This window comes from Culex quinquefasciatus, chromosome 3, assembly GCF_015732765.1.
Source record: "Culex quinquefasciatus strain JHB chromosome 3, VPISU_Cqui_1.0_pri_paternal, whole genome shotgun sequence".
In the NCBI taxonomy this organism is placed as follows: Eukaryota; Metazoa; Arthropoda; class Insecta; order Diptera; family Culicidae; genus Culex; species Culex quinquefasciatus.
The window spans coordinates 11,198,943-11,212,955 of NC_051863.1; the positions used below are offsets into that span (position 1 = coordinate 11,198,943).

General features: G+C 35.8%; 2 protein-coding genes across 5 annotated transcripts in view; one reads left to right on the forward strand and one right to left on the reverse strand.

The window, feature by feature from the left end:
• Positions 1-8,081, forward strand: part of LOC6041225 (nucleolar protein 6) — a 22,664-nt gene extending 14,583 nt beyond the window's left edge. Inside the window, exon 6 of the mRNA XM_038260632.1 lies at positions 7,996-8,081. Coding sequence (XP_038116560.1) covers positions 7,996-8,031 — 36 coding nt within the window. The 3' untranslated portion in view covers positions 8,032-8,081. The remainder of the gene's footprint in view (positions 1-7,995) is intronic.
• Positions 1-13,438, reverse strand: part of LOC6041224 (myogenesis-regulating glycosidase) — a 19,654-nt gene extending 6,216 nt beyond the window's left edge. The window contains exons 1-2 of one of the 4 annotated variants that reach the window (XM_038260635.1): positions 13,164-13,438; positions 7,676-8,025 (exon numbers count right to left, since the gene is read on the reverse strand). In XM_038260635.1, coding sequence (XP_038116563.1) covers positions 7,676-7,877 — 202 coding nt within the window. In that variant the 5' untranslated portion in view covers positions 7,878-8,025; positions 13,164-13,438. The other 3 variants (XM_038260634.1, XM_038260636.1, XM_038260637.1) reach the window with 3 other exon arrangements.
• Positions 13,439-14,013: the final 575 nt, after the last annotated feature.

Here is a 14,013-nt window from a genome sequence, read left to right on the forward strand (position 1 = left end):
TAGCCAATTTTTCATCCGAACAATAATAAAAACAAAATTCTTTATAATAGTGAGGAAAATCTAAACCACCTAAAGGGGGGGGGGGGTTAAAAACGCTGCAACTTTTCCATTTTCAATTTCTATTTGTAGGTGATTTATTTCCCTGCTCTCACATGCCCGATCGACCATGACCGATCTGGTAAAACAAGGGCTGTCCTCGATTCAACTCACCTTTTCTGGCAGGGAACTGCTAAAGAAATGCATTTCGCAATCTGACAGCAGCTCGTCAGCGAGCGAGTCCGGAAAATAAGCTAGGGTAGCAAACTGTAATTTCGTCTTAATCTTAAAATTTTCGCTTTGGGATTGTTAAGTGCTTTCTTGGCCTCTCGTCAACATTGAGATTGGCATTAGGGAATAACACTACTCAACACACTGCTCTTGTTATACATTTATTTACCCAAGTTTGACTGATGGGTGTCTGCTCTGTTCTAGTTAGGGGATGGATTTGAGCCAAACCATTTCCGAGGACTGGTTCCTGTGCAGCCACGCGGCCACCACACCACCATTGATAAATGGGGGGAAGATCGACTGCTAATTTGGAAGGACCATTAACTGATGTTATTTTGGCGGGATACCATTTATAATTAGCGCGAAAACTGAGCGACATTGAACGAAAAATAATGGGGCTCGTTTCTTGTTTTTTTCGGCAGTGACCAGGTGTCTCCACTCAACGTTTGGACGGAGGATGATTGAGGTGGGATTGACAAGAACAAGATCTTGTTCAGCAAGCGGTTTTGGGAGGGGGGAATGTCTAATTAATATGATGGATGTGACACATAATCTTTGAGTGTTTTTGCCAAATATTTGATGTAATGAGGCGTACACAAAAACAATTCTTGACACGTCAATATAATTAAACCGTTGTCTTATGTAATTCTACGTTATTCAATGTAATGAAAAATTGCACAATTTTCATCTAACCTGGGATGACGTTTGCAATGACGCATTTTTCTACTTCTTGTTTATAAGGCCGATCTTCGAATTCGATATCAAACGCCTTTCAACCACAAAATTGGACTGTTTAGTAAACATTTCAGCTGTTTACCGAAACGTGACAAACACCAGACAACCAGGTGTCAGCAACGAGTCGAAGCAGCTTGATTCCATTTAGGATGACCGCACTTTTCACGTTTTTTTGTGTTTCTGGTATCTTCGGCAAAATTTCAGATAAAAACACAAAAACTCGATATTGATGGTCCTTTTTCATATAATAGAAACGTGATTATTATGAAATATTTCGACACCTTCAAAATACAGAATATTTAGAATTCACTGATCCACAGCTCGTGTTATTCAAGTCCCACATCAAAAAATCCCAAAACCATATCGGTTTTCCAATCCAAATGCATCTAGCTTCTTCAAGTGCGGACACCTTGCAGCTGTACAGACGGCACGTGATTCCATTTCCTGCCCTGGCCGGTCAGGCTCGAGAGCATTCGAGAGTTGCGCCAAAAACTGTCAAAACGAAACGGCACTTTTGGCGGGAATTTATGCTGTATATCAAAGGGACAAATGCAATTTTCCGTTCGTTTGAAGCTCTTTGATTCCGCTTTGGCGCACGACTAACGGCTTCATAGGTTTTTTTTTGGTGGGTGATTTATTTGGATTAGTTTTAATATTTCAACTCCAGCAACTTAACCTTCTCAAAGTGAGTAGTTTTCGCAACTTGAACCATTCCAGATCGTCACCTGACTCTGTTTGTCAAGCAGTCCGAGTGAAATTCAATTTAAATCATCTGAACTCATTAAATTGCTTCCATGCTAGCAACGTTTCGAATTCGGCTTGCTTTGACTTGGTCAGTTGGCGCCAAATATTTCCCAAATCACTAAAAATGTCAAAATGGTCTGCCGAAATGACGTGTGCTAAGTGGCTTGCATTCGGTAGTTATTCTGTGGAATGCATTCTGGAATTGATGTGAGGAAATGACATTATAAGATCGATCGACAAACATTATTGAAGAATTTGAACAAACAATATTTAAATACCTTCTTTGGCTCTCAATAAATATTAAACCAACAAAAACAAAAAAGCACTCGCAATTAATTCCATTAAATTGTGGCCTGTGTACAAGGTGTCAAATCCTGCGTTGATAAATAAAGCTTTATTTATAAACAAATTTCTCATGGAACGAAACTTGACGCCATGGGACTAGAGTAGCGCGCGCGCCACAAACCGTAGCCGCACCACGGTCCACGTGAAGTTATAGAGTGTAATTTACGGTGAGTGTATTTGGCCGCAAATGACGCGTGTGGCGTTGGAAAATGCACCGTGGCGAATCCGCAGCCGCAGGAAATCCACGATTATAAAGTCTCGAATGGGTTGCAAAGTACCTTGCTATGCTATATTTTATACATAAACAGCACGTGAAAAGTGTGGAGAAAATGCGCACAGACAAATGGATTTGATGATTGAAAAAATATTAAAAAAAAATAGTGATTCAATTTACTGTTTAATCTACCTGTTAAGTAATGACTTTTTTATGTTTCCTGATTTTTTTATTGTGTTCATACACAAATGGCATGTAAATATTAAAAAATCTGTATCTATCTGTATCTCATTGATTTCTGTGAAAACCAGTAAAAATAAAGTAAGTTAAACCTATAGTTATTTGTATGTGAAATTTTGTGATCAATTTAAAAACAAATATTTTCATGGATGGGCAAGCATGGGCACTGTTTTTGAGGCCGAAAATTTAGGTTTTTCTTTTATAAAAGTCTTTAAAACGGCTTCAACTCAGACACGATGTACTTTATTTAAAAATCTTAAAAGTTCTTTTAAATTGCAAATTTGATTTCACATTGACAATGTTTTTTTTGCCGCAACGTCGATTTTTTTATGTGCTGAGTCATACCTTAAATGATGGCATTTTTCCCCCTTAAACATATAAAATAACCTAAAATTGTGTTTTGGAGAAATTCACTTTTTGGTGACAAGAAGTTAATTAAAAAATCAGCAAAACAGCAAAAAAATGTCTATGTATCTATTTTTTCACAAATACATTGAAAAATGTAGTTGAAAAATTTTTGCGACCAATATTTAATTTTTTTGAAAAAATCAGTATTGATTCAAAAAATCATAACTCAGTCAAAGATTTTTTGCCCATTCTGGAAATTTCAGAAAAGTTGTCATTTTATGTCCTCTAAAACATATCAAAAAAAAAAAAAAAAAAAAAATAGTGTTTTTCTGCAAATCAAGTTTTAGTGACAAAAAGCACGGGTATGAATCTTCAAGCAATTTCAATATGGGGACTTGTATCAGAAGAAAGTGAGGCATTTTCGCTAGTTCTCACTGTTCTGTGTTCTGCGTGCACGTTCGCAAATATCGACCACACACATACTAACACAAAGCGCCACCAAGAGGCAAAAGGTAGTTACGAATATTTTTGGCACTTTTGTTTAAAAATATGCGGTTTTGCAAAAAAAAAAAAAAAATAACAAAACCAACTTTTAAGTGTAGTTCGACTATCAAACTTGTAATTCGTTGCTGATTTGTTAGGATTTTTTTTAAATAAGGAGTTTTTTGCAGCACCCCTTTTGGGCGGACATTTCTGTTGTCACCTTTTGGTTCCTTGGATTAGCCATGGATAATTTCACAGTGTAATAAACAGGGCAGCTACCACCACGCGGCGGTACCGTTTTGATTGAGAAAATGATACAGGTTTTTCAGACGAGTTTCAATCACGTGCAAAAAGTGAAATTAAAAATCACCAAAAAAATTTTCACCGTGTATATTTTTTTTTTCAGTGTAGTCCATATCCATACCTACAACTTTGCCGAAGACACCAAATCGATCAAAAAATTTCTTCAAAAGATACAGATTTTTGAATTTTCACATATCATTTTTGTATGGACAGCTGCCAAATTTGTATGGAAAATTAAATGGACAAACTAATGATGAAAAATGGCTCCTTTGGGCATACCGAAGGCACCAAAAAAGTTTCAGCCGGATTAAAAAATACAAAAAAAATCGAATGCCCGAAATCTCAGAGAATTGCTCAATTAACAAAATGTCTTTACGAGGTACAGATTTTTGAAAAATTCCATGCAATTTTTTCATAAATTCATGACCTTTTAAATCGAATTTCATCCTCCGAGTTGCATTTGAAAGGTTATTAGTTTTGTCAAACTTCAAAACATGGCTTTTTTGTGCATTAGTGGCCAAAGTGCCTCAAATATCTACATAAATAAGTCTTTTTGCTGGTTTCAGTAGGGTGGAATCGAAAATTGATTTCTTCTAGAGGTGGGCAAACCCGCTCTTTTTAGGAGACGCTCATTTTCGCTCGATCTTAAAAATGATCCGCTCTTTTGAACGGTTCTTTCGCTCTTTTTAATTTTTTTTTCGATTTTAAAGAATTGTGGGATTTTTTATGTTTTTTATCAGACTTTAATACATTTGAAAAAAAAAAACGAGACACGGGAAGATTCACATGAGAACCAAAGGTCTAAACGTTCGAATGATTGGATGGGGAAAGCACCCAAAATTAAATCTACGATTTTGAGGAAAATGTCTATCAATTTAACAAAATTGCGTTCATTTATGCTAAGATTAAACAAATTCTGGTATTTTATTTTGAGAAAATATTCTGCGAACTTTTTTCTACCTTTTGATTTAATCAAAAAGCCTATAAATGCCAAAGTTTTATCGTTTGTCGGAGTTAGGATATGGCTATTAAGTAGTTATTCGGCAACATGTTCCAAGTAAAGCACTTTAAAATGGTCATATTGGCACTCGAGTAATTCTTTAATGTTTATTTCCGATCAGTTGTGTAATGAAAAGTTTTTTATTTTGTTTAGAAAATCATTCATTTTTGAAGTAACTTAAGAACATGAAAAAGTACACCGTGTACATAATTCTGACAAAGTTTACTTTATAAATTATATATAATCATTTAAATTTTTTAAACTACACAAAGAAATTTTTGTTTTTGAGAATTGAAAATGTAGTTTAAAAATTTTCAATGCTTATAAATAAAAGTCAAATTTGTCAGAATTGTGTACACGGTGTACTTTTTCATGTTCTTAAATTACTTCAAAAGTGAATGATTTTCTAAACAAAAAAAAACTTATGATACAATTTGTTGATATACAATTAATAATATTTATAAAGTTAAAAATATACAAAGGCTTTAACATTATTCCATCATGGAATGGCTCTTTTTTCGTGAGCCATGGTTCGTTCGCTCTTTTAAGTGAGCCGGCTCTTTAAGCTGCTCGCTCTTTTTTGGCCGCCTCTAATTTCTTCAGTAATACATTTTTTTGTTCCATTTAGGGTCACGAACAACCTACCAAAATTTGGGAACGATTGGTTATGCTTACGATTGGCGCAAAACAATTAAAATTTGTATGGATAATACTATGGAAAAACTCTCATTTTTTTAAATTTTAACTGTATAAAATAAATACTTAAGTAGAAGTTTCAGTTTAAGATATCCTTAACAACTCTCTCGATGACAGTATGGTGCTAAATTACTTCTAACAAAAGTTACAGAGCGTTCAAGAGAGACATTTTAAAATACTCGGTAAAAATCATAATTTTTGCCAACACTGCCAAGTCAAGCGAAAATTTTGGAAAACTCGGAAAACTATAATATATTATTGGTAATGTTTACAGAAAATGCGAGTTTCACACAAGGTCTATTCCCGTACCGCAGAAATCTGAAATACTGCACAAAATCAGCATCAGAGCGTTCAATATTGCAATTCTGCTGGTACGGGAATAGACCTACTGAGCAGTTCTCTCAGATTTCGGTCATTCGATTTTTTTTGTATTTTTTAATCCGACTGAAACTTTTTTGGTGCCTTCGGTATGCCCAAAGAAGCCATTTTGCATTATTAGTTTGGTCATATAATTTTCCATACAAATTCGGCAGCTGATGTAAAAAATAAAATATTTTTTTTAAGCCAAGACTAACATTTCAAAAGAGCCAAACATTCAATATTACGCCCTTTAAAAATGTTAGTCTTGGTTTAAAAATTTTGAAAATATTTTTTTCGAATAGATCGAAAAATTTCACATGGGTAATTCTCTACCAACTCACACGAAATCGGGAAAAGTTGCCGAGACCCCTCTTCGATTTGCGTGAAACTTTGTCCTAAGGGGTAACTTTTGTCCATGATCACGAATCCGTGGTCCGTTTTTTGATATCTCGTGACGGAGGGGCGGTACGACCCCTTCCATTATTGAACATGTGAAAAAGAGGTGTTTTTCAATAATTTGCAGCCTGAAACGGTGATGAGATAGAAATTTGGTGTCAAAGGGACTTTTATGTAAAATTAGACGCCCGATTTGATGGCGTACTCAGAAATCCGAAAAAACGTATTTTTCATCGAAAAAAACACTAAAAAAGTTTTAAAAATTCTCCCATTTTCCGTTACTCGACTGTAAACATTTTTGGAACATGTCATTTTATGGGAAATTTAATGTACTTTTCGAATCTTAATTGACCCAGAAGGGTCATTTTTTCATTTAGAACAAAATTTTTCATTTTAAAATTTCGTGTTTTTTCTAACTGCAGGGTTATTTTTTAGAGTGTAACAATGTTCTACAAAGTTGTAGAGCAGATAATTACAAAAATTTTGATATATATACATAAGGGGTTTGCTTATAAACATCACGAGTTATCGCGATTTTGCGAAAAAAAGTTTTGAAAAAGTTCAATACCTCGCTCAAAGATTTTTTGCACAACCTGGAAATTTCTGAAAAGTTGGCATTTGATGTCCTCTAAAACATATATAAAAAAAAAAATTAGAAATAGTGTTTCTTTGCAAATCAAGTTTTAGTGACAAAAAGTTAAATAAAAAATCACCAAATTTTTTTACCGTGTATCATTTTTTCCAATGTAGTCCATATCCATACTTACAACTTTGCCGAAGACACCAAATCGATCAAAAAATTCCTTCAAAAGAAACAGATTTTTGGTGGCTAAGGAGTGGCCAGATGTCGATGTATGACACTTGTTGGAGATTTATTGTATCAATTAACGAATGAACTCATTTGTTATGGTGGTGTGAGTTTATAGAATTATTCTCTCGATTTTGGCTCTGAGCCTTCAATAAATTTTGAGGGAACGATTCTCTCGACTCGGAATTTTGGGTGTACATAATTTTTGTGTGGCCAGCTGCCAAATTTGTATGGAAAATTATATGGACAAACAAATGATGCAAAATGGCTTCTTTGGGCATACCGAAGACACCAAAAAAGTTTGAGTCGGATTAAAAAATACAAAAATTAAAATTTAGGAAAAAAGACCGATTTCGTAGAGAATTGCTCTACTGATTTTTTCGATACACTACTTTTGAAAATTCTGTATCTTTTTTATTACGCACTTAAGCACCATACTTTCTTCGTTAACGTTGTTCGGGACATCCAGGGCTATATTTCTATGGTGTCGGTTTCATAAAATAATAAAACATGATTTTTAGTAATATCCATACAAATTTGATTTGCTTTGCACTAATCATGCTGATTGGATTTTTAATCATTTCTACAATACTAAACAATATCATACGTCCTATCCCATTCCGTGTCACTTTGTGAAATTGAATCTGGGTTGAGTTTACACTAAAATTTGTTGGAGGCGCATTAAATTGATGATCCGTTTGATTTTTTCCTCAACATCTAACGCAACATTACTCACCCCTCAGCAGCGCCAGCACGTACCGATGGTCGGGTTGCTCCTGCAGCTGGATAACCAGGCCGGTATTATCGATCGCGTAATTTTTCATGATCTCCTCGTCGTCGCGCAGCACTAGAACTAGCACGGTCGCGATCACCGCAGCCGCCAGAATCGCCCCGAGCGTTGAGTAGACTAAACATTTTTTCGTTACTTGAAGCGCCATCTCTGTGTGCTCTCTTTAATCACATCACTATTTATTTTTCTTTTTGTTTTTTGTTTTTTGCTTTTGCACTTTGTGCTATTTAAGTTAATCAATGTTTAATTTTCTTTCCCCCTCCCAGATGAGGTGTTTCACCGGATCGAAGGTTACACTGTAGAAAAAAGTACAAGAAAATACATCAATATCAACACGTGATTCCGCGATCGAATCTCGGCCAGAGTTGTCGCGCGTTTCTACCAGATCGATCTGCTCTGGTTGCGACCGTCGAATTGTCGAACATGCCGGCCACTGGCTGCCGATCCGTGCGGTCTCTGATGGATGCTCATCGAAGGATAGGTGAACGTGTACAGTACACACTCCCACCGGCCCAGTTTGCTCACAGGCAGGGTGCACTACGAACAGTAGGTGACCCTATTTTCGAGCTAACGTTAACAAACAGTCTACTTGGGAAGTGTACAGGACCAAAACAGCTCCGCCGACCGTGACCGTGTTCCGATGATGGAGGAATACTCTTTCGGGTTGGCGGCGCTTGTTTTTAAAAATAACCTTACTCCCATTCAAACAAACAAATGCCCCGCATCTCAACGGGGCGGCGTTCATGTGCGGAGCTTGTTGGTAAACTTTTTCTTATATATGTCAATCCCACTTGACAATGGTGATCGCCAGAACGGAAGCCAGAAGAATATCCCAGAGTGGGAAGAACAAACACGAAGCGCTAAAGTTGACTTCCCGAAACCCTAAATTACTAAACTAATTAGGATCGACACGTGTCTAGCAAACTGCTCAAATGCAACCTCTTTTACGACCCACCTCGCTGATGGTTGATTTTGGACTGTGACTTGTGCGCGTAACGACAATCTTGGTGTCCAAGAAAGTGATAGATAGATGCTGCATGAAGATGTCGCGTGGTAATTGTTTTTAAATGATGTCCCCCCTGCTTCGGGATTTGGGCAATGGGCTTACACACCGTTGATATAGCTCGCTCTAGATGAAGTGATAAGATTGGGTTCAATTGCTCTGACAAGACAAGTTTGACTTTGAAGGCTTATTATGCAACTTGTTTACGGGACAAGTGCTAGCAAAGTGTATTAAATTAAGGAGAACGTTTTTTTCTTCAACAGTTCTTCTGATTTTTATGCAAAATATTAAAAATAAAACAGCTTTGAAAAAAATTCAAAAATTCAAAAATGTTTGTTGTTCTACTCAACTAGTGTTTTTATTACAATTACAATAAATTTTGTTCCAGGATGTTATATTGCCATTCAGATATTTGGAGTACTTTTCAACTTAGATCAATTCATAAGAAGGGTACATATTAGAGTGTAACAAAAATGACTTTTTGGCGGGCATTCAAGGGTTTGTTCCGGTGGGCATACTAAGCTCAAATCCAAAATATGAGCTTGATTGGACGTAACAGGAGTTGGCGCTCCGCCCTTCAATTTTAAATGGGATTTAACCCGCAAAAAAAGATTTTTTCAAAAATGTCGCTTTTTGAGGCATTTTGGCCACTGAAGCGTTTATTTCCAACATCATTGGCGTGCAGGCCAGATCCTTGCGCATCTGTTGGTGTATATAACATTGAAATTTGGAGCACCCTGGAGCTCGGTACAGACCTTCAAAGTTTGGCAATTTTTCGAAAAATCGTCCCCGGCAAAAAAGATACGCGTCGCGCCTCGCGACGCCCTAGACGCCATTTGATTTTGCTGGGGGCGATTTTTCGAAAAAAATGCCAAAATTTGAAGGTCTGTACCGAGCTTCAGGGTGCTCCAAATTTCAATGTTATATACACCAAAAGATGCGCAAGGATCTGGCCTACACGCCAATGATGTTGAAAATAAACGCTTCAGTGGCCAAAATGCCTAAAAAAAATGTGACATTTTTGAAAAAAACTTTTTTTTACGGGTTAAATCCCATTTAAAATTGAAGGGCAGAGCGCCAGCTCCTGTTACGTCCAATCAAGCTCATATTTTGGATTTGGGCTTAGTATGCCCACCGGAACAAACCCTTGAATGCCCGCCAAAAAGTCATTTTTGTTACATCCTAGTACATATATCTAAGTTTAGATTTAGCTAGCTGAGCGCTCAAAAAACAAGTAAATTCAAAAATAAATTAAATTTTAAAAATCTTAATTCCAAAATATTATGGTCCAAATTTAAAATTTAATAATTCAAAAACTCAAAAATTTAAAAATTCACTTGAAAAATTCATTAATTGGATCCCTAAGTTAAATTAACATTGCTGGTTTTGATGTTCACAACTACAAAGCTGATTTTTCTAAGCAAAATGTAATCAGACATTTTTTTTTCAATGTTTCTGTCACCCCCTCCCCTCCTTCCCTTCAAAATCGGCTTAAAAAATCAGCGAGCAAAAAAAAATTATTTATATGCAAATATCATTATAATTTTGGGGACTGGTCATACAAAGTGGGTATGTAAATGTATGACTTTCTTTATCGTGAGAAGGGATTTTCTGATCGATTTGGTGTCTTCGGCAAAGTTGTAGGTTATGATTAGGACTATTCAGAAAAATAAGTACACGGAAAAAAATCCGATTTTTTTATTCAACTTTTTATCACTATAAATTGAATTCCAAAAATATGTTTTTTTTTTTTATTTTCGAAATTTGTTGATATGTTTTGGAGGACTAAAAATACATCTTCTTCTGAAACCCGTGGTTTTGTGATATAAAGATTTGAAAAAGGGTTACTTTAGAAAATATCGAAAACATGGTCAAAAAAATTATTGAGAATTTTTTTTGAAAGAACTTTACAATTTCATTGATAAAATGTACCAATTCAAGTTTCGATTTTAGAAATTTTGAAATAAGCAAAACTGAAAAAATATTTTTGAAATGCTGAGAAAATTTCCAACAATTCTCTCTCTCTCTGAAGCAACATTTGAAAGGGGCGGTACGACATTGCTCTTACGGCCTTTCATTACACACATTGAAATGGGATGAAAGGCCGTACCACCGCTTTCAAATGTTGCTCCAGAAATCGGGCTAATAGTTTCGAGTTTCAGCCTCACAAATAATTTTCTTCAATTGAAGAAAATGATTTTTTTTTCTAAGTGTCACCTAATTAACCTGTAATTTTTAAATGACGATTCTCGGAAACTATTGGTCCAATTTTCAATGTTCATAAATGAAACCCTTGCGAAATTTTCTGATCTTTTCAGAAAAAAATATTTTAACAAACCAAACTTCGAGGGCTTGCCATGTAAAATATTACCAAAAATCGCTGTTTTTTCACTTTGGCTCACTTCTGAGGGCAGATTCAGCGGACAAAATTACATGGAAAAACATTTATTTGGACAATTTTTGGACTTTTGAAAATGAAGAAATATCGAGTTTAGAAGAAAACACCGCTGAGATTTGTTCAGCTTTTGTAATGCTGGATCTCCCCGAGAGATATTTAAGCTTTAAATTTGGATCTTTTTTTTTTTACCTCAAAATCGCTGTAATTTTTTACCCTTAGCCTTTTTTACCCTGTAAAAAAATAATAATTTTTGTTTTTTGAAGCCCTCCTTACCAATCTGCCTGAAATTTTCAAGGGTTGTTTGTACATATAAAACTAGCATCTGACCATAATATGAGCACTTTTGGTCAAAGGGAAGTGGGGCAAAGTTTTATGGTTCAAAATCGTAAAAAATCTTAAAAAGGCTGTAACTTAGGCAAACCTTAAACCTTAAATTTCAAAATTCAAAATGCATCTGAAAAGGCTTAAAAAATCCAACAAAATGCGGGGTGAAGCATCCCAATTGATTAAAATTAAAAAAATCTTCGATTCACATTTATTGGAAATCAAGTTCGTTTCCAAGGATACTACAGTAGTTGTTCGGTAACTGGGCTGAGAACGTAGCCCAGTCACCGAATGTTGCTCGTTAACTGGGCTGAACAAAAAATAACGAGGGGACCACCGATGAATAATATTTTCCAGATGAAATATAAAAATAAAAGTTACTCAAATTTATTTACAATTTTTACCTTTCATATTTCTTTAATTGTAACTCTAAATTAAACAAAAGTTTGAAAAAATTTATTTATTGAATATGATTTTTGCATCCATTAACCCCTCGGTAATTTTGGTTTGTTTTGGTTATTTGACGTTTGTCTGCATTTTAACTGGGCTATGGCCCAGTTATCGAACGCTCAGTTAAGCAACGCCCAGTTACCGAACAACTACTGTACATGACACCAGAAAAACAGCTTCTTAATTTTTTTTAACTTTGATTTTTTAAAAGGTTAAAATGGATGAAAATAAACAACTTTATGCATGTTTCTAATGTGAAATTGTCTCAGGAACACGAATATGATAAAATTATTACCGGATAATGGGATCCAAGGGGTCCCCCGAGCAAAAATTTACAACCAAAGAAAAAGTGTCTATTTTATGTGTTAAACTGCCTTACCCAAAGCGTTACCAGTACCTGATTGCCACTTAGAACAAAATTCCAGGCAAATTGAAGAAAGATCAGGCAACTTTGTCTTATTCCTTGTTAGTTGGCGGAAAATTACCCGCATCATAAACAAATTTAAAAAATTAAAAAATCCTTAAACAGTTTCTTATCTTATGATAGAAAAAATATGCCATCCACTAGATCAGGTGATTTCCACATTTTTAGCATCCGTCAACATTTTCATCCAACAATTTGACCGACAACTGTCGGAATGATTTGTTTTTCCTGGGTAGATTTCATAAACAATCCTGTCCCTGCGGAGTATTACGCACAAGACTTGGACTTGGACAAACGGTGAACCAATCCAGTCTAGCTAGTGTCAAAGTGCCGATCAACCGTCACTCATCAACCGGCTTATCGAATTTTCGAACATTTCCACAAAAAAAAATACTTGCCAATCAACCATGACCTCTGTTCTGCGGTCAAAATTCGAACTTTGTTTTCTTTTACTTTTCACCCAAGTTTCTCATAAATGTCACTGAAGTGCACAATATATTTCCGCTAATGTGACAGAGGTCGTAATTTGAATTTTATTACATGTTGGTTGTGATTTGTTATATTGGCCTTCGCCTTAAACGCGATATAGGATCAGCGCGCTAGACAAGTAAGTCGATTCCGTCATGTTGTTTATAATGATGCTTCAGGTATTTTGAAGCTTATTTTGCTAAGCACTTTTTAAAACCGACAACAGTTACGAGACCAGACTCAAAGGCACTTGTTCAATAAAAAAAAACAAGAAAAAAAAGCAAATAGAAAATATAAGTTTAATTTTCCTGTAACATTTTTTAAACAATATTTTCTTTTCTGTATTTTTCTCTCTCTTAAATCCCACCGTATAGCGGCACAATTCTGTGATGATGTTGCTAATGGTGTTTTCGTTTGGCTTTCACTTTCCCGCTACAAGATCACTTAATTTGTTACACCAAATTCTCAAACATCCACACGCGGCGGCGGAGGCGGCGATGTCGCGTCGATTCGATTTTCCGCGTTTTCCCGCGCCACCCCCGGGTGGTCACGGGAGAGAGGGGACGACGACGACGACGTTTTGTTGGTGTCCCAACAAGGATTGCCACTTGGTTTTCGGTTTACGATGTGGCCGCGGCGAATTCTCGGGATCAACTGACCCAACCTGATCGGTCGTTTGCCGACCGAAGGAGCAGAGCCGCACGTCCGCGTCCGCGATCGTTAAACAAGATCTTTTTTTTTCGATGTTGGTTGCTAGGGTGGTCAGAACTAGGGGAAATTCTCGATTATTTGGCAGGTTTAGCTCTCGCTTCTAACTCCATCCAATTTGCAGATTTTCACTATTTAAACAACTAGTTCTGCAAAACTTTTGATAGAAACTTGCGTGCTCACTTCTTATTGACCTATTTATCACTCGATTTCAGTTGAAAACGCTTTTAATAAGTTTTAATTGAATGTCAAAGTTCTGACCTGCCAACATTAGAGGCCCGCTGGAATTAGATTCTGTTTCTCTAGCTTAATAAATAATCTTGTGAAATTGTAAATTTAATCATGTGTAACTTTAAAATTAGGATTAAAAAAAAGTTAGTCAACATGTTGGCACACTCTTGAAACATGGTCCACTTGACCCACCGTGCGCCTCACTAAGTATATGAAAAACGCTTTTTTTTTCTTCATCAGAATTTTCATTTCATTTGAATTTATTATATTGTACTGCC